Here is a 20,328-nt window from a genome sequence, read left to right on the forward strand (position 1 = left end):
AGATCTACTCAGAATATAAAAAGTTAGATTCCAGTTTCCTACTGATTATGGGCATGACGGCAAATTCTTTATACCAATGGGTAGAGCATGCTTATCTTTTACAAGCCCAAGTCCTGGTACAAGGTTCAATGTCTGATTGCTTCATGCTCACAGTGAGTCATTTACATCTGTGCAAAACCAAGTTTCTAAACAAGATTAAGTCCAAAGAGGGTCAAATCACGAGGATAGTGTAGAGATATCCTTTCAATAATTTCTTTAGGGCTTTGACCATCTTCTAAGAAGCTACCAAGAACCTCCCCATGACAAGACAGTTGTAATATGTGAAACGCATAATTAGTAACCAAAGGAATTATTTGAAGCATAATTGCAATTGCACCCACAAATATCAAAAGTAAGCTAATAAACACGATGAAGTGGATTTTCACAATGGCTATCTTATGATGTCTGTTAAGTTTGAAACATTTTTCTATGCTCAGTACAGCAATTCTTTTAGTTGACATCATAAGAAGCAAATTATCATAAATCAACAGGAATGTCTCTTGCAACAATATTCAACAACCAGTTCAGAAACCCACTGTCCCCACTCTAGTTAAGCTAATATAACCAGGTAACTGGAAGTAGTTATCCACAGTTGTATTTCTGAGCTATTTGCTGTGCTTTTTCAGTCATTCAAGAAAATGCGATAGATTGAATGTCTAAAATCATTACCTTAGTAGGATTTACTGGATTGGGATAGTCTGGTGGACAGGTCCGTTCACCTCACCATAATTGAATCAATTATAGGGGAAAAGATAAATGTGCATAGATAGAAAAAATCAATCAATTCAAACAAGAAGCCCGATCTTGAGGCATTTTTTGAACACCTAATGTATGCCGAAATCAAGTGAGCTACTAGTGGAAAGTACAATAACTCAACATTTCCCAACAAAGGACATCAGTTTAGAGACCATAACGAAGACTGAAAACCAACGGTTATGTGGAGCAGAATCGATTGAATATCAACACCAATTGAAAGCCCTATGATGCAGCTCCAAGTAGGAAGAAGAAGAAGAAGCCCTGAACTTAGGGCTTGATTAGGGAGCCATAGATTAGGACTATTATTTTCCATACTTAGTTTATTTTCCTGTTTTTAGATTGAACCGGTTTAGAATTGGTTGCACCCAATTGGTTCATTTGGTCTAATTTAAGTGAAGTGTTCCTATTGGTTAATAGGTCCTTAAATCCTATTGGCTAGTAGGGAATCTTCTTTTAAATTAGTTGTTTTAAGTTAGAGTCTTTTAATTTAAGTTAGTAGGGGTATCTTAGTCAATTTACTGTTTTAAATTAGTTAAGTTAGATTTACATCTCTCCCTTCCACGATTTTGTGAAGGAGAAGACTTTAATTTGTATTAGGAGTTGGCATAAAGCCATATTATAAATAAAGAAATCGTGGAGGGCTCCCCCACATTGAATTTGAATTTAAAAAAGACTGTTACTGCTGGCCGATTGCTACTGCTGCTGTTACTGCTCCTTTGTGAGTGTATCCTTGTGGATTTCAAGGTGGATAGGGTGAGTGGACTCCTACGACTCCTTGCATCGAGAAGATCGGGAGGTTCCTTCAATTATCAAGCTACTGCCGGTGGATTCCTACTGTAAGTTTGAAGCTTAATTTCTGTTTTTCCATTCATCCTCCCTCCCAATCATTCCCCTTTTTAATTTTATTTGAATCCCATCAAAACCCTAAGCTTCCATTATCCCATCGATTCCTTTAAACCCTAGATCATCTAGGTTACATTAAACCTTCATCCATTATCAGAATTCAATCAGATTCAGACCACAGCCCCTTCATACCACTACCTATACTCGACCCCAAGCTGCTGCCTTATTTGTCTCTCAAACCCTAAAATCCCCCAACTCCATTAAACCCCAAAAACCCTAAAATTCCTGAATCAGTACTTCCAACCATCAAAACCTCTCATACTTGGATCGAGCCCTTCCCTCCCTACCTGGAAAATTCGATCCTAACTCTAGCCCTAAACTCCCATTAAAAACCCTAATTTCAACCTAAGTTCTAAATCCCAAAACCCAAAACCTAGAATTTCAGAATTTTAATTTTCTGTTTAAACCTATTCCAAACCTATTCCATTAGCTTCCTTTTGACCTGCACATCATTACTAAATAAAACCCTAGCTCAAATCCCTAATTCTGCCCTAGTTTACCTATTCTGCCCATTCGAACCAGCAGTCCATTGAGATCCTGTTGCTTGGCCTCTAATAGGATCCTTCTCCTATTTAGAGCTACATTAACTTGGTATCAGAGCCATGGCTGAACATGGCAATCCAGTGCTGCCACAACCACTCGATCCTTTGGCAGCAATGTTAGAGATGTTTCAAAAATTTACTGCTGTCCAGAAGACTTTGGTTGAAGATTTTAGAGCTGAACAGAGAGCTATTGCTGAAAGGCTGCAAGTAATTGAGCATAGACAACTTGCACTTAATGGGGACAGCAATGTACCCATAGAAGAAGACAAGTATCAACTCCATTCAGTGGTACAGAGGCTACCTGACAGAGATGGGAGCCCCAGAGATGAATACAGGGGTTATAGAGATGGACACATAGGTCACAGGGATGGATTCAGGACTGACCGAGATGACAGGGATGGTAGAAATTATTATAGAGATCGTCAGGACAGACCTAGAGATGCCCATGAGCCTTCTAGGGAACACAGAGATCACCACCGAGGCTACAGAGACAGAGATAGAGAAGACCGGGACAAAAATAGAGGTCACCAGCCTACTTTTGAGGAGTATATGAGGTCCTACTTCACTGGAAACCAGGGTACTAATCGGCGCTATACAGGCAACCAAAAGGTGAAGCTTGAGCTGAAAGAATTCAATGGTCACTCTGACCCCCAGGTGTTTTATGACTGGCTTGCTGCAATAGAAGATTATTTCGACTGGTATGACCTGTCTGAAGAGGGGAAAATGAAGTTAGTCCGTGCTAAACTTGTCGGACCAGCACGTGAGTGGTGGAAAACTACTGAAAGAGAGATGGACTTTAATGGTACTGCACCCCGCACTTGGGAAGACATGAAATATGACCTGAGTAAGCAATACTTACCAAGGCACTTCAGGTCTCAGCTACAGGATCAATTCAACTCCCTCCGCCAAGGAACCATGACTGTGACTGAGTACATGAGGAAATTCGATGCTCTTTCTTCTCGCACTGGCATTAGGGAGGAGGGCATCCAAATGCTTTCCCGGTTCAAGTTGGGTCTGTCAAGTGAGATCAACAGGACAATTGGGGTGGTTGACGTTGCAGACGTTCGAGATTGTTTTGAGAAGGCCTTGAAAGCAGAGGAGCTATTAGCTTCAAGTAAACAGCCGGGTTCTACTTTCAAGCCGGCCTACATCAACACTAGCACCTCAAAACAAGGTTCCTCTATAAGCAGCACCTCTCGCCCTGCTGTTTCCCCACGTGTGGATGATAAGGGCAAAGCTCCTATGGGCCGAAATGACCCTTTCACTTGTTATTACTATTAAGACAAGGGGCATATTGCTAGGGACTGCCCACACAAGAAGAAGTCTGTCAACGTGGCTGAAAAGGAAGGAGTTCAAGGTGAAGGTGAAGACCAGGGCGGAATTCATTGCCATGCACTTCCTCCTGATGATGATGACGATGTGGCTGCTTATCTTGAAGACGAAGTTAATGATCCTAGAGGTGTTCATGTGATCCTTCAAGAGGCTGCTGCCCAGCCGGAGTTCCAGCCTTCTTCATCCGTCAAAGAGCTGTTGTCCGCATACAAACTAGAACCATCTGCTGAAGATGAACTCAAGAAACTTGATCCTGATTTGGAAGACCATTCTGTGATCTCCAGCCATTCATCGGAGATGAATGCTTTCAAGACGGGGAGAGTTGATGCAGCTCCAAGTAGGAAGAAGAAGAAGAAGGCCTGAACTTAGGGCTTGATTAAGGAACCATAGATTAGGACTATTATTTTCCATACTTAGTTTATTTTCCTGTTTTTAGATTGAACCGGTTTAGAATTGGTTACACCCAATTGGTTCAATTGGTCTAATTTAAGTGAAGTGTTCCTATTGGTTAATAGATCCTTAAATCCTATTAGCTAGTAGGGAATCTTCTTTTAAATTAGTTGTTTTAAGTTAGAGTCTTTTAATTTAAGTTAGTAGGGGTATCTTAGTCAATTTACTGTTTTAAATTAGTTAAGCTAGATTTACATCTCTCCCTTCCACGATTTTGTGAAGGAGAAGACTTTAATTTGTATTAGGACTTGGCATAAAGCAATATTATAAATAAAGAAATCGTGGAGGGCTCCCCCACATTGAATTTGAATTTAAAAAAGGCTGTTACTGCTGGCCGATTGCTGCTGCTGCTGTTCCTGCTCCTTTGTGAGTGTATCCTTGTGGATTTCAAGGTGGATAGGATGGGTGGACTCCTGCAACTCCTTGCATCGAGAAGATCGGGAGGTTCCTTCAATTATCAAGCTACTACCGATGGATTCCTGCTGTAAGTTTGAAGCTTAATTTCTGTTTTTTCATTCATCCTCCCTCCCAATCATTACCCTTTTTAATTTTATTTGAATCCCATCAAAACCCTAAGCCTTCATTGTCCCATCGATTCCTTTAAACCCTAGACCATCTAGGTTACATTAAACCTTCATCCATTATCAGAATTCAATCAGATTCAGACCACAGCCCCTTCATACCACTACCTATACTCAACCCCAAGCTACTGCCTTGTTTGTCTCTCAAACCCTAAAATCCCCCAACTCCATTAAACCCCAAAAACCCTAAAATTTAAGAATCAGTACTTCCAACCATAAAAAACCTCTCATACTTGGATCGAGCCCTTCCTCCCTACCTGGAAAATTCGATCCTAACCGTAGCCCTAAACTCCCATTAAAAACCCTAATTTCAACCTTAGTTCTAAATCCCAAAACCCTAACCCTAGAATTTCAGATTTTTAATTTTCTGTTTAAACCTATTCCAAACCTATTCCATTAGCTTCCTTTTGACCTGCACATCATTACTAAATAAAACCCTAGCTCAAATCCCTATTCCTAACCCTAATTCTGCCCTAGTATACCTATTCTGCCCATTCGAACCAGCAGTCCATTGAGATCCTGTTGCTTGGCCTCTAATAGGATGATTCCCCTATTTAGAGCTACATTACCCTAACAATAGACAGAAAGAGAGAAAATCTAATTTTAGATGTTGCAACTAAAATCCCTAACAAAAGCCCTTTACCAGAGAGGCAGATAAACAAAGAAGAGAGATAGAATCATACCTTCTCGGAAGCTTGGAGAAGGCCAGGTGTTGTTCGTCTTTACTGTTCATACGCCTGCAACCAAAACCCCTATCCAGCTTGTTCATGACAATTGGAGAGAGAAGAGAGTGGGAGTTGAGGAAGGGGTTTTCCTGCGCTAAGGAATGCCTTTAACTTCAAGAAGTCGTAACCGTAGCAGCCAGTGAAGAATGTCTTTGAGGCAACAGTGGCAGAGAGATATGACCAGAAGGAGGAGGGAAGGTTTTAAGGGTTTTAAAAGTGATCGGAGGAAGATTCCGTTGGATTTGCGTGACATCTCTTGCGTGGCTTGAGATATGTAGTATTTTGGCTGGTTTGTAATACCTATGGATCTTACCGTCCTTACTATTTCATCAGCTGGGTAGAGCCGTAGAGGGATATTTTGGGATTAAAATCCTCTGCAGTCAGGTCATCTGGCAGCCGCAGTGCTGCGCTGAGAACTCGACTTGTGTGGAAGAAGATTCAGTCAACAGTGCGCGCTTGATGCAAGAAAATTAAAATTTTTTTTATTCTCGAACTCGGCACAGGTGGATGTCACATCTTCCAGATCTCAGGCCCTACAGTGCACTGCCGGATTAAGGAGGATTTTTTCTCCATATTTTAACTCCTATCTAAAAAATTAGGACAAGAGTCTATTGGACATAAGGTTGTCAATTGGTTTGTTTTGGTTATCCGGTTCGGTTTTGATTAGGTTTAAGAAACAAAATGTAGAAACAAAACCGAGAATAGGAATACAATTTCAAAACCAAAACCGAATCGATTGGGTTCAGTTCGATTTCAACTTTTATTCGATTTTGCTTTCAGATTCTTAGTGGGTTTTAATTTGGTTTCAAATTCGATTTTGATTCTATTTTAGATATTCGGGCCAACTTTTTTACATCTTCACCTCTAAAAAACCCTTATTTGTTAGGATTATAGTACACCAAACTTTTCACAAACACTAAAAGGGAAAAAGAATTTATCATCCATAATTGATTACAAAACTAATAAATAATATATTTTGATCCAGTTCCTTATTCGATTTGAAAATAGGTAATTCAATTTGGTTTAACGATTTTAGGCATGAAATCGAAACTGAACTGAATCGAACTTAGAAAAGATTCTAGCTTTGGAAACCAAAACCAAACCGATTTGATTCGGTTAGGTTTTAAATGGCCGGTTTCGATTCTAAATTGACACCTTTAACTAGACATTTTCTTAGAGACCAAGTCCATCAGAAGTGCAGACCTTAAGTTAGGGTTGCAATAGGGTCGGGTTGGGTCGGGCTTTTTAAAACCCAGCCCAACTCTGAGTCTCCTTAGTTGGGTCCAAACCCAGCCTTGACTCAAGGTCCGAAAAATCTAACCCTGATTTGCCCTCAGGGTTGGGACGGGCTGAACTTGACTGGTCCTGACCATGGGGAGGGATAAGGGAGATGCAGGAGCTGGCCAGGCCAGGAAGAAGAAGAAAAAGAAAGAAGACGAAGAAGAAAGGGCCGGGCTCAGTCCAAAACCTCAACCTGGCCCTTCCCAACCTTGACTCAGGGCCAGAATTCCCAACCCTGAACTGCCTCCTGGCAGTGTATCTCAGCTCAGGCCTTGTTCAGGCTCAGGGAAAGCTCCGGCCAACTGGGCTAAGCTTGCAACCTTAAGTCATAGTCTCCTAGGCAAGCAACGGTACAGAGGAAAGAAACGCTGGTTTAAGACTGAGCAAAAGGTACACATTACAACACAAAATTACAGGATAACAAGTCCATTAAGATTACAGAGATTTTGATTTATATATATAAATTATCCGACTCTTCTTCCTGTTTGCCTAGGGAAACAAAAAACATTTTATTATCCTTCCTTGAGCACAGGCAATTGAGGCAAGACTCCTATTTTTCTTACAAAAGCAAGAAGACCCTTAGAATTGGTACAAGCAGCTCCCATCGTCGCTCCTTGCTGTGGGATCAAAGTTTGCTGCATTTGGGTCAGTGCAACCTTCTGGGACAGGAACGTTCACTTGTTGGGCTGCCTTGCCTGCATACACCACAATGCGAATGAAAAAAGAAAGAAGAAGGAAAAAGAAACTACAGAGAGTTTAAGAACACAGAATTGGGAAGAAGAAGAAGCTCCAGAATTGATTGATTTGAATTTGATTCTTTTACTACCAAAAGTACCAACTACAAGCTCCTATACACATTCGTTTATTCCATAGAACTAATTAGTTCTTTCCCACCCAATTTTCCTCCCATCCATGACGGCCACTGCTAGGATGAAAAGGTGCTAACCATAGAAAGTTCCTCTGTCAATGGCATCCGAGTTGGCTTCTCCCAGGGCAGCCTCGCTCAAATACTTGTCGGCTAACTGCACTCTCTTGACATTCTCCTGCTCTTGGACCAGCATGTTACCATACTCGAGTAGCTTCTCCACTGTCATCTTGGGCTGTTCGAAGGTTGGAGGTCCTTCCTTGGAGTTCACCAACTTCTTCCCGATGCTGTCCACTCCAACACCTGATATCCACTTCCTCACCTCATCGTCGTACACTCTCGCCCTCAGAGCCCCAAAGAAGTCTGCAAGCAAAGCAACAAACAAAACCATTAATTATACCACTTGTTGGGACTTAGATAGATCAACTCATCCTTAAAAACTAACTATTAAAGAGAGGGTGTCCAAATCCTTATAAGTCCACTTGTTCAGACTTAGATAGATAAACCCATCCTTAAAACTAACTATTAAGGAGAGGGTGTTCAAATCCTTATAAGTCTTCTCATCGGCTACTCGCATGTGGGATAATTGTTGTAACCCAATAATCTCCCGGAGCATCATACATGGAAATTGAGATCTTCCCCGAAGAGTTTTTCTCAAACTAGATTGAATAAAGCTTGAAGGTAAATTAATACCGATTGATTGGCCAGGGAAGGTGTCGACGATCTTGATGACATCTTCTTGGGGAACATTGTCGCTCTTGAAGATACCAGTGCAGACACCGATGCGATCGTCTCTGGTGGGAGCCCAGTAGAACTTCTCCATACGCCCATCACGGATGAGAGGGGCATAGAGTGTGGAGAAGTCGTTACCAGTGACGATGATGGGGACACGGGGGTTCTCCTCCTTGTTGTACATCCCTGGGAGCTGCACGCTTGTTGGGTTGTCAGCGATGTTCATTAGAGTGGCGTTCACCATCTGGTTGTTCACTGTGTATTGAGTGGTTCCACCCATCCTACCAGCTCCCGCGTCAAGATCGTTGATGAAGAGGCAGCACATCTTTCCCTTCCTGATTATGTCTGCTGCCTCACGGTATCTCTGCCTGATCAACTTTGCTGGTTCTCCGGCGTTCCCACTTTCCAATTCTCCGGCGCTCATCATAATTGGACTGCACACCACGACATGTCATCGATCATCTAATCAACGATATATAATCCAATCAAATTGCTGAGGAATTATTGAAGATGAACTCACCTGATTCCCATCTTGGCAAAGACGAGTTCACACTGGAAAGATTTCCCCTGACCTTTGCCTCCCCAGATACCCAGGATGAGAGGAACCTGTACCCAGAAGATGTAAGAATCCGACAATTTGATTCCCCAAAAAAAGACACCTATTTTTGACATAATTGAATGAAAGATACCAACCTTGATGTTGGGCAAGGACATGAAGTTCTTGGTGATGTGAACGACAAGCTTGTCCATGAAAGAAGGAGCGATGTAGAAGCCATCCATGTTGTTGTCCAAGTATCTGAGAATGCAACAGGAAAGTTATGCAGCGATTGCAAAGACATTAACAAAACAGAGTGGCGTACATGGGAGGAAATTGCTTACGTGCGAAGACCAGTGCTGAGGTACTCGTATGAACTCAAGACAGCGTAGTGGGTTCCACTTCCCGTGGGAGCTTGGAAGAGAGAGTCCACCATTCCCTTCCCTCTGGTGATGTCTTGTTGGTCGTCTGAGGTGTCGTAGGCCAACCCCTTCCATTTGTCCTTGTTAGTCTGTTTGCCCTCGTCGATTTCGGCAACCACCTTGAAACTTCCCGATGAGATCTTCGTGTGGGTGAAACTGGAACTCACCTTCTTCAAGCTGCTGCCCAAGAAGGCCGAGCTCGGGACTGAAGCTCCAGCACCAGAGCTGTGCAAGCTCAACTGCATCCAAGACAAACCCAACTCTTTATACCCAGAGTAACCAAGAAATTCAAACAGAATCACAGAGTTTATATGTTCCCGAAATAAAACTGAAACCGGAAAAGAAAATTTAGAAATAAAAAATGAGAAACCCATAAATGAAGCCAAAGGCGTCGAGAATTTCGGCGATCACGAATGGAAAATAGAAATACCCGTGAAAAAAAATAATAATGAGATGAAATTCAAACGAAATTACAGATCGTCTCTCAAATCTCTAAATCCAACAGAACTCGAAAAAGCCAAATTAAGGGGCAAAAAATTCGGAAGAACTCATACTGAATCCAAAAAGAGGTTGAATTCGGACAAAAAGTAATTGAAAACAGATATACCCATGAATGGTCATTATAATTTTGAATGTATTTTGGACAAAAAAAAATGAAAGAAACCCAGCAATTAAGAAGAGATCATGGAACTGTTCCCTCCTGCCATGTGAAATTGAAGCGAAAGAAAGAAGGAAGGATTGGTACAAACTACAAAGGGTGAAAAGGGCGGGAAGAATACAGTACCGGTGCTCTGTTAACAACTCCGATGGAGACAGCGGTAGCCATTGTGGGATCCGACTGGGTGTGATCGAAGGTGGAGCGAACTGAAAGGCTCAGTGGTCTCTCTCTCTCTCTCTCTCTCTCTCTCTCGTGATAGACTCTTCTTGAGCAGAGAAGGTAAAGAGTATGAAAGGCTTATAACAGTGAGTTTGAGTGTGCAGATGAACTGGGGAATCCGGTGGTTTGCCTTACGAATTCCAACGGCCACACAATGGAGATTAGCTGCTCTGACACGTGGCGTCCTTATAGGTAAGCTATTGGTTAGGGATAAAATTACAAAATGGGGGCATCTCGCTACAAAAAGCCTTCCGTGGTCAAGGTTTAAGCTGTTCTCTTCTCCACTAAAATTTAGCTTCCTCTTTAAAAGAAAATGAAACTATTTTTCTTAATTAGTATTAGAAAACAAAAATAAAACCTAAATTTTATTCAGATTCTCTTACCCCAAAAAAAATTATTCAGAATCCAAGCGTATTTTTATCTGCACCTTCATTTCCTATCCGCTCCATTTCCCTAAATTCCTCTAATAGAGGGAGATGGACCCCACCTGGGCAGTGTATTCGGGTAGGGGTAGGGTGATCATTTTTACCCCTTCTATTAGAGGAATTTGGGAAAATGGATCTGCCTAGGAAATGGAACAAATAAATGTCCGAATCCAATCTATGATAAATGAGAGAAGACCCATTCGAGGGAGTACTAGTGCTTTAGAGAGAGAGAGGATGCTTCTTTTACATTAACCTAGTTCCTTTTTTGCTTTGTTTACGGGTCATAAGTTGTTCTCTTTGTTTCTCCTTCCCTTGTGTTTTTCGTTACTGTCTACCTTGTTGCGTCTTTCTTCCTTTTCTGATGTCTTCTTCCTTACCTTCTAAATCAAAAATAGAAATTAGATCTCTAAGTGTTGTAATATAATAAGATGAGCAAAAAGTAGAAGACTAGAAATATAACATAACAACTAGTAAATATAAGACTTATCTGTTTGTATGGCAGGTGTACGACACGTGCATGACATGTACAACATGTATGTTAATGCATATGGATGATGTTCAAATGTATAACATGCATGTATATATGATGATGTTGGCATGTATGGTGATGCAGGTGCATATGTATAATACGATGGCAGAATGATGATGAATGTATGAAATGCATGCATGTTTGTGAAGATGCTAACATGGCAGCCAGTTGAGTGATTTGGCATGTAGTGTTGACATGGACCTTGAGATGGTGTGCATGGAGGCCAAGCATGTGGAGTAAAATGGTGTGATGCATGCGCATGGGGATATGCTATGAATGGATAAGATGAACCAATGATGATGGTTATGTATGATAAGAGATGCATAGAAAGTGTTGACGTGGCATCATTTGGTTTGATGTGGCCTTTAGACAAAGGAGGTGGCAGCCACATAGGCACACTGCCCAGGTGGATAGTCACAGAGACTCGGCCATGACAGCAGGCTGTAGCACCCACAACACCATCAAGTAGCAAGGTGGCATGGGGCATGGCACCCATGCGCTGGGCGGCATGCTCGCAGAGGCCCCCGCGCATGGGATGCTGATGCTGTGCCAGCCTTGAGGCTTATGAAGGGCATTGTTGGTACTTTATCAAAAAAAAAAAAAAGGGGCATAGTTGGTATGGGCATATGGTCGAACCAGTGGCATCTCTCCACACTTGGCCAAAATTTTGGCTTGAAAATTGGGAGTTCTCGGCAACCTTATCACTGAGAAACATTTTTTGATCCATATGAATAGTTTCAGAGTGTTAATGGCCCTCGGATGGGTTCCCATCTCCTAAGATTCCATATCGATGCGTTAAATGAAAGCCAAATTTGATATGATTTCTATTTTAATTTCAGATTGATTTCAAGAAATAGTCAACAAGTATTTGTTTTTTTGTTCTGGTTGTATCAATCTGAAATATTTCAAGAATGAAAAATCCATTTGATAGTTTAATTTTTGAGAATAAATTCTCACTATTACTTTGGGAGATGGTGGAAGTAGTGGTGGTGGTAGCACTAGCGGACCAACGGTGATGCTGGTAACAATGATGGTGGCGGGGAGGTGATGCTGGTGGTGGCGATGATGGCAACGGGGCAGTGGTGGTTGTGACTTGTGAGACCATTAGGAGAAGAAGAAAAGTAGTGTTTTATTTTAACATAAAATTACTATTTTACCCATTAAATTAACCATGTGCTCATTAAAGAGCAAGAGTGAAATCAATTTTAATTTCAAAAACAGAATTTCTATTCCTTATGATTTTTATTTCAGTGAGATAAAGTGCAAAAATCAAACCAAACAATTTCCCAAATAGAATTCACCGCATGAAATTGTAACAAAAATCATACCAAATCAGGCCCTAATTGTTGTGTTACACCATCTTTCGGTGTTTTGCGGTCGCACGGTGTGCAACAAAGAGATGCCATTAATTGGCTGAGACATGTCATATTTCGTGTGATGGATGCACTCAAATCCGAAGGTTAATATCTCGCACGTCGGGAATCTCTTAATCTAGGTACTCAAAATTGAGCCGACAAGGCTCGTTACAAACAGAAACTCACGTCAACACCTCCTGCGATTCCCCATATCACGAAAATTAGACTCAAATTGACTGTTTTGCCACTGAAAGTTCAATTTAGCATAACTTGCTCATTCTAGGTCTAAATTGAAAGATTGAAATCGTTATTTTTCAAGAAAAACGATGAGAAGAGAATGGGAGTGCTTGTGGAAGCTCAAATACACCCTTTTGCACATATTTTGAAGGAGAAGCTTGTTTTGTACATTTGGAACATTGATTGCAGTCAATTCTTTCTATTACATCAATTGAATTCCCACGAGCATGGGGAAGATGGTGGTGATGGTGTTGTGAGCATTGGTCTTCAAGTGGCTAGTCCACTTAAGTGAAATCTTCCATATTTTCATTTGCAAATCCTAAGTTGAGTTGAATTTGATGTATATGCCTAGTTGATCATTGTGAGGTTTAGAGAATTCAATTTTATCATTTTATTTGCATTGTAAGGGACCTTGGAATGCATGCTTCCAAGGTGTTTGACAAAAAGTCTAGTAATGGCTAGTCCCTCATAGTTGAAGTTGTGAGTGGTTAGGGTTGTACCCTTTAGCCTTTGTATTATCAAGGACAAAAACACTATAACCTGGACTGTGGGAGCAGTCATTTTGAGTTGAGTATTGAACAAATACGAAACCCCATAGGGTGTATTGCTCTGTGCATATAGGCATTTTGCGTGCATATAGGCATTTTGACGAACCCCGTAAACTTGTGTGTTGTGATTGTTTGCCTTGATTAGAAGTGTTGAAGTGTGTAGAATAAGTGTGCATCTCCTAAAAGGCCTAACCAATCTTGGTGGTAGGCGGAAATGCACACCAATTGTAGATGGTAAAATTGGGATTGCCCCAACCAATTGTGTATTGCAGTGTTTGAAGAGTTAGTAGTATAGTGACAATGGACTGCAAGGTTTTATTTATTTAAAAAAAAAAAAAGAGCCTATTATTCAACCCCCACCCCCCACCTCTTGGTAGTGAAGTTGGTTCAACAATTTTTACCTTCACCTGAAAAGTTAAGGTTAAAGCCTACCGGACACTTCATTAGCAATTTGGATCCTCTACTGCCGCCTAACCGTCCGGCTTGTGTGCTTCCTCACACAGGCAGGACCGCAATGACCTCCCTACCCACTGCCCGAGTGCCCTGCCCGGGTGGGGTAGGGCGGTCACTGCACCCCTGCCTGTGTGAGGAAGCACACAGGCAGGATGGTCAGGCGGCAGTAGAGGATCAAAATGCTGACCTTGAGCCACAATCTCCACGGTAAGCAAGGGTGGACAGACAGGAAGGGTAGTTTAAAACTGAGCAAAAGTATACATTACAAATCAAAATTACATGATAACTAATTTTAGACAACAGAGATTTTGATTTATATATAAATTATCCGACTGTTTCTCGTTTGCTTAGGAAACATAAACGTTTTATTATCCTTCCTTGAGCATAGGCATTGAGGCACAGTTCCTAATTTCTTACAAAAGCAAGAAGACCCTTAGAGTTGGTACGAGCAGCTACCATTGTCGCTCCTTGCTGTGGGATCAAAGTTTGTTGCATTAGGGTCGGTGCAACCTTCTGGGACTGGAACGTTCACTTGTTGGGCGGCTTTGCCTGCATACACCACAATGGGAAAGAAAGAAGAAAGAAAAAGAGGGTTTAAGAACACAGAATTGGGAAGAAGACGAAGCTCTTGAATTGATTTGATTTGATTCTTTGACTACCAAAAGTACCAACTACAAGCTCCTATAGACATTCGTTCATTCCAGTAATATCCATGAGAATTCCAGATTCAAACGAAACAAACGTCCCAATTAAATTAAATAGGTTCTTTCCCACCCCATTTTTCTGCCATCCATGAAGGCCATTGCTAGGATGAAAGGGTGCTAACCATAGAAAGTTCCTCTGTCAATGGCATCCGAGTTGGCTTCTCCCAGGGCAGCCTCGCTCAAATACTTGTCGGCTAACTGCACTCTCTTGACATTCTCCTGCTCTTGGACCAGCATGTTACCATACTCGAGTAGCTTCTCCAGAGTCATCTTAGGCTGTTCGAAGGTTGGAGGTCCTTCCTTGGAGTTCACCAACTTCTTCCCGATGGTGTCCACTCCAACACCTGATATCCACTTCCTCACCTCATCGTCGTACACTCTCGCCCTCAGAGCCCCAAAGAAATCTGCAAGCAAAGCAACAAACAAAACCATTAATTATACCATTTGTTAGGACTTGGATAGATCAACTATAAATCCACTTATTGGGAATTAGATAGATAAACCCATCCTTAAAAGCTAACTATTAAGGGGAGGGTGTCTAAATCCTTATAAGTCTTCTCATCGGCTACTCGCATGTGGGATAATTGTTGTAACCCCATAATCCCCCGGAGCATACATGAGAATTGAGATCTTCCCACAGGAGTTTTTCTCAAACTAGCTGAAACCTGAATGGTGGTATAGATTGAATAAAGCTTGAAGGTAAATTAATACCGATTGATTGGCCAGGGAAGGTGTCGACGATCTTGATGACATCTTCTTGGGGAACATTGTCGCTCTTGAAGATACCAGTGCAGACACCGATGCGATCGTCTCTGGTGGGAGCCCAGTAGAACTTCTCCATACGCCCATCACGGATGAGAGGGGCATAGAGTGTGGAGAAGTCGTTACCAGTGACGATGATGGGGACACGGGGGTTCTCCTCCTTGTTGTACATCCCTGGGAGCTGCACGCTTGTTGGGTTGTCAGCGATGTTCATTAGAGTGGCGTTCACCATCTGGTTGTTCACTGTGTATTGAGTGGTTCCACCCATCCTACCAGCTCCCGCGTCAAGATCGTTGATGAAGAGGCAGCACATCTTTCCCTTCCTGATTATGTCTGCTGCCTCACGGTATCTCTGCCTGATCAACTTTGCTGGTTCTCCGGCGTTCCCACTTTCCAATTCTCCGGCGCTCATCATAATTGGACTGCACACCACGACATGTCATCGATCATCTAATCAACGATATATAATCCAATCAAATTGCTGAGGAATTATTGAAGATGAACTCACCTGATTCCCATCTTGGCAAAGACGAGTTCACACTGGAAAGATTTCCCCTGACCTTTGCCTCCCCAGATACCCAGGATGAGAGGAACCTGTACCCAGAAGATGTAAGAATCCGACAATTTGATTCCCCAAAAAAAGACACCTATTTTTGACATAATTGAATGAAAGATACCAACCTTGATGTTGGGCAAGGACATGAAGTTCTTGGTGATGTGAACGACAAGCTTGTCCATGAAAGAAGGAGCGATGTAGAAGCCATCCATGTTGTTGTCCAAGTATCTGAGAATGCAACAGGAAAGTTATGCAGCGATTGCAAAGACATTAACAAAACAGAGTGGCGTACATGGGAGGAAATTGCTTACGTGCGAAGACCAGTGCTGAGGTACTCGTATGAACTCAAGACAGCGTAGTGGGTTCCACTTCCCGTGGGAGCTTGGAAGAGAGAGTCCACCATTCCCTTCCCTCTGGTGATGTCTTGTTGGTCGTCTGAGGTGTCGTAGGCCAACCCCTTCCATTTGTCCTTGTTAGTCTGTTTGCCCTCGTCGATTTCGGCAACCACCTTGAAACTTCCCGATGAGATCTTCGTGTGGGTGAAACTGGAACTCACCTTCTTCAAGCTGCTGCCCAAGAATGCCGAGCTCGGGACTGAAGTTCCAGCACCAGAGCTGTGCAAGCTCAACTGCATCCAAAACAAACCCAACTCTTTATACCCAAAGTAACCAAGAAATTCAAACAGAATCACAGAGTATATATGTTCCCGAAATAAAACTGAAACCGGAAAAGAAAATTTAGACAAAAAAAATTGAAAGGCGTCGTGAATTTCGGCGATCACCAATGGAAAATTGAAATACCCATGAACAAAAATAATACAGGGATGAAATTCAAACGAAACTATAGATTCTCTCTCTCATCTCTAAATCCCACAGAACTCGGAAAAGGAAAATTGAGGAACAAAAAATTCGGAAGAACTCGTACTTAACCGAAGAGGTTGAAAACAGATAAACCCATGAATGATCATTATGATTTTGAATGTACTTTGGAGAAAAAAACGAAAGAAACCCAACAATTCAGAAGAGATGGTGGAACTATTTCCCTTCTGCCATGTGAAATTGAAAAGAAAGAAAGAAAGAAAGAAACAAGCAAGGATTGGTACAAAAGGTGAAAAGGGCGGGAAGAACACAGTACCGGTGCTCTGTTAACAGCTCCGACGGTGGAAATGGCGGTAGCCATAGTGGGATCCGACTGGCTGTGATCGAAGGTGGAGCGAACTGAAAGGCGCAGAAGCGCAGGGCGTGCGAGCCTCTCTCTCTCTCTCTCTTGAGTGATGGATCTTCTTGAGCAGATAAGGTGCTGAGTAGGAAAGGCTTATAACAGTGTGAGTTTGAGTGTGCAGATGAAGTGAGGAATCCTGTGGTTTTGGCTTGCGAATTCCAACGGCCACACAATGGAGATTAGATGGTTTGAGCTCTGACACGTGGCGCAATTTTAGGTAAGCCGTGGTTGGGGATAAAATTACAAAATGGAGGGTTCTCGCAACTAAGTGCCTTCTGCGGTTAAGGTTTAAGCTGTTCTCTTCTCCACTAAAATTTAGCTTCCTCTATTACCACAGGATACCCTTTAAGTTAGAAATAAAATTAAATGAAATTATTTCTTATTAAAAACATTTAAAATAAAAATGAATCCTAAATTTTATTCAGATTCCAATCTATGACAAGTGAGACGTGGTGATGAGCAGGTCTATTTTTTCTTCATTTATTTATCTTTTGTCCTCTTTAGTTTATTTGTTTTTTGTATGGAATGATAGGTCTTTATTGGTTTGTCTAGTTCTTCCAAATGTGAGGCATACATGATACAATCCTCTGGCCATCAGATGGAAGTGGATCACTGGATCCCATTTTTTTCTGGCCACCATTGGCCTTGGCTGAATGCTAGGAACAATTCAAGGTATTTCAGACCTTTAAAAAATAGTGGAATAAAAATGACCCTAAATTAGTAGGTGTTTCCTTCATCGTGATTCTCCATATAATAAAGAGTAATAATGACCCTAGATTAGTAGGTGTTTCCTTCACCGTGATTCTCCATATAAGAAACTTGTAGCACCCATATTTCAAAAATTGTCTCACAAAATATCTCTTTTTGGTTACTAAACCTCATTCTTCATGGGTAAAAATATAACGAAAACTTTACACATGACCCTGAGAGATTTCCAATATTTTTTTTTTTTTTTTTTTTTTTTTTTTGGGTAAGGAATTTTCCAGTCTTATTTGATATTTATAATAATACTAAACCATGTGATTATGTAATATTTCTAAAGCAAGAGAGACAATTTTGTAGGAGTAATTCATAACATAGCTCAGAAAGCGAGATTTGGTAAAACAAGATGTTGCTTTAACTGATAACATTAATACATTATAGAGTACTACTCGTAATATTCTACCTCTTAATCTATTAAAATATCTTAACTTATTAATTAAAAAAATACAAGAAAAAATTTTATAAATGTATACACATCAATGTAATAGTAGTGGGCAAGAGATCATCGTTGCTTGGCCGTGTAACCCTGAACTAACGTAGGGGCATCAACAAAGATGAGATTTTGATATTAGAAGGGGCTAGGTAGTAATTTTGCATACTCCTATGTCTGGGTGCAAGAGCCACACAATCAAGCAACATTCTTTTTCCCCAATAGTTTAATAAACATGTTAAGATAATATGTAAGGTATATTACCATAGGATCGATTTTTCCTCAAGCCATGGTGAAGGAAGAATTTTTTTCATTGATGATGCATTTGGATGGATGTCAAGGAGTAATGAAAGGTATTTCGAACCTCAAACAAATAACGGGAGAGTAATAATGATCCTAGATCTGTGAGTGTTTTCTTTACTGTGCGTAAAGAAAAACTTTCTCCATTATCAAATGTATAAAAAATAAAAATATAAACATAATAACATATTTTAGGGGCAGAGGATTAAAGTAAAAGTAAAACTGAAGTGAGTTAGGCTCTTGGATAATGAATAGACCCCAATTCCAAAATGAATACGTTTGTAGTTTAGGAGCTCCAGTCACTAACTTCTTCCCACAACAAAAATTTCTTGTGTACTTGTTAGCTGTTTTTGGTAGTCTATATTATCATGGAACCGTACTCGGGACAAAGGTAGAGGCCGCACTGCAGGGACTTGAATGAATGCTGCCAGTGTAGAATAGAATCCCCCACGCCAAGCCAACAGGAATACAGGATGGGGCGCTGCACGGTTTGTATGCTAAAGAGCGCACTTATCAGGGAGGAGAGAGAGTTTGAGACGGCACATGATACCGGCAGCATGTCCATCATTTTCCCTTATTTTATGCTTCACTTTTAACTAGTTTCTTTGGAAAATGGAAAACTTGATTTGGAAAGTTGGTAACCATAGAACGGTTCAGAAAACAATGGATCAAATATTGTGTGTTTGCTACTTAAGAAAAAAAAAAAAGATACATCTAATAGTAAAGAATGATAAAGGATAATTATCAGCCCCATCCCCTGATGTTTGCCTATATTTTAAAACACACCCACTAACTATCATAATATCAATCGTTACTTATTTTTAAATGGTGTTAACCTATGAAATTATTTTGATCAAAATGCCCCTAACACTAAAACATAAAAAACCTATTCCTAAAACATTTCTTACCGTTGGAGACTTAAAAACCAGCTACCTGAGTTTCCCTCCCCCACTCCTTGTTGTCCGACTACCTGAGCTTCTCTCCCCCCATCCCTTCCCCTGCTATCTCTCCCCCACCCATTTCTGGCCACTGCTACTTGAGCTTCTCTCCCCCACCCATTTCCGGCCACTGTAAATAATTCTATACTCTCCATTCTATCTATTACTGCAGTAGTAGGATATCGACCCATTAGTAGCATTGGCAGAGAAAATTGCATTTCCAACTGATTAGATCCATATCCATAAAAAAAATAAAAAATAAAAGTGCAGTTACGTACTAGTGATTTTTAGGCACATAGAAAGCAATTTAATCAGTAAGTGCTCCACATAACCATCATTAATCTTACCACATTTAGTTTAGATTAGTGCTGCTATACTCGATATCAAATACAACCCAAACATTCAAACTCCACATGTCAAGGTGTTAATCGGCTTGACACTCGAGGACAATAAACTATATTATGGATTTGACAGGGAGGAGAATAAAATACTTACAAGGAGCGTCGGTTATTCACTTGGAAATATGGAGTAACCAAACAGAAAAATAGGCGAAATAGGCTGAACCAGGAGCACTTCGATTTCAGTCCAAGAGAGCATGTGTCACAGATCGATTTTAGGCCAAGAGAGCAGGTGTCACAAATCAATTTCAGGTGTTGCAGCTCGATTTCAGGAATTTGACGGTAAAGCAGAGAGAGAGAGATTCTAGCCTCTGGATCGCCAGGTGGAACTTCCTCAAATGTTGCCATTGTTCCTCACAAACTTAGGGTTTTGACTCCTTCTATTCCACAGCTCTGAGAACGAGAGCTTTCTAGAGAAGAAATATAGGAATCACCCGCGATTAGATAAGAAAGAGAAGGAGTTGCAGAGTAGAAAAGATGAGTTGAAGAGGTACTGGTTGTCGAGGTTTCTTCGGGGTAGTTGTGAATGCACGCATTGCATCGAGTAAAATTTACTAAGTTTTGTCGAGCAACGGTGGTGGGTTGACGCCGGGCTGGTTTATGGGTGTTTTAATTGAAAGGGTAGATTAAGTACTTCGATCATTAAGAAGGGCAGAATTGTCATTTAAAA

The 20,328-nt window shown here is 41.1% G+C and overlaps 2 protein-coding genes and 1 long non-coding RNA gene across 5 annotated transcripts; 1 reads left to right on the forward strand and 2 right to left on the reverse strand.

The window, feature by feature from the left end:
• Window positions 1-1,917: 1,917 nt before the first annotated feature.
• Window positions 1,918-7,712, forward strand: LOC122648520. The gene is made up of 3 exons (XR_006331093.1): window positions 1,918-1,931; window positions 2,500-2,528; window positions 7,483-7,712. It is a non-coding gene; the product is annotated as an uncharacterized LOC122648520 (long non-coding RNA).
• LOC122648519 (ribulose bisphosphate carboxylase/oxygenase activase, chloroplastic-like) lies at window positions 6,996-10,067 on the reverse strand. 2 transcript variants are annotated; one of them, XM_043841728.1, is made up of 8 exons: window positions 9,948-10,067; window positions 9,086-9,402; window positions 8,900-9,002; window positions 8,727-8,812; window positions 8,168-8,640; window positions 7,556-7,837; window positions 7,158-7,304; window positions 6,996-7,081 (listed from the first exon to the last, which is right to left on the reverse strand). In XM_043841728.1, the coding sequence occupies exons 1-7, from the start codon at window positions 9,987-9,989 to the stop codon at window positions 7,189-7,191; spliced, it is 1,419 nt and encodes a 472-aa protein (XP_043697663.1). In that variant the 5' UTR covers window positions 9,990-10,067; the 3' UTR covers window positions 6,996-7,081; window positions 7,158-7,188. The 2 variants fall into 2 exon arrangements, with proteins under 2 accessions (XP_043697663.1, XP_043697664.1); XM_043841729.1 differs by lacking the exon at window positions 9,948-10,067 and having other exon boundaries at window positions 8,900-8,998; window positions 9,077-9,369.
• Window positions 10,068-13,823: 3,756 nt separating this feature from the next.
• Window positions 13,824-16,902, reverse strand: LOC122648518 (ribulose bisphosphate carboxylase/oxygenase activase, chloroplastic-like). Of its 2 annotated transcripts, XM_043841724.1 has the most exons (7): window positions 16,744-16,902; window positions 15,921-16,237; window positions 15,735-15,837; window positions 15,562-15,647; window positions 15,003-15,475; window positions 14,414-14,695; window positions 13,824-14,136 (listed from the first exon to the last, which is right to left on the reverse strand). In XM_043841724.1, the coding sequence occupies exons 1-7, from the start codon at window positions 16,786-16,788 to the stop codon at window positions 14,021-14,023; spliced, it is 1,422 nt and encodes a 473-aa protein (XP_043697659.1). In that variant the 5' UTR covers window positions 16,789-16,902; the 3' UTR covers window positions 13,824-14,020. The 2 variants fall into 2 exon arrangements, with proteins under 2 accessions (XP_043697659.1, XP_043697662.1); XM_043841727.1 differs by lacking the exon at window positions 16,744-16,902 and having other exon boundaries at window positions 15,735-15,833; window positions 15,912-16,204.
• Window positions 16,903-20,328: the final 3,426 nt, after the last annotated feature.

The sequence above is a fragment of the Telopea speciosissima genome, chromosome 1, assembly GCF_018873765.1.
Source record: "Telopea speciosissima isolate NSW1024214 ecotype Mountain lineage chromosome 1, Tspe_v1, whole genome shotgun sequence".
NCBI classification, from domain to species: Eukaryota; Viridiplantae; Streptophyta; class Magnoliopsida; order Proteales; family Proteaceae; genus Telopea; species Telopea speciosissima.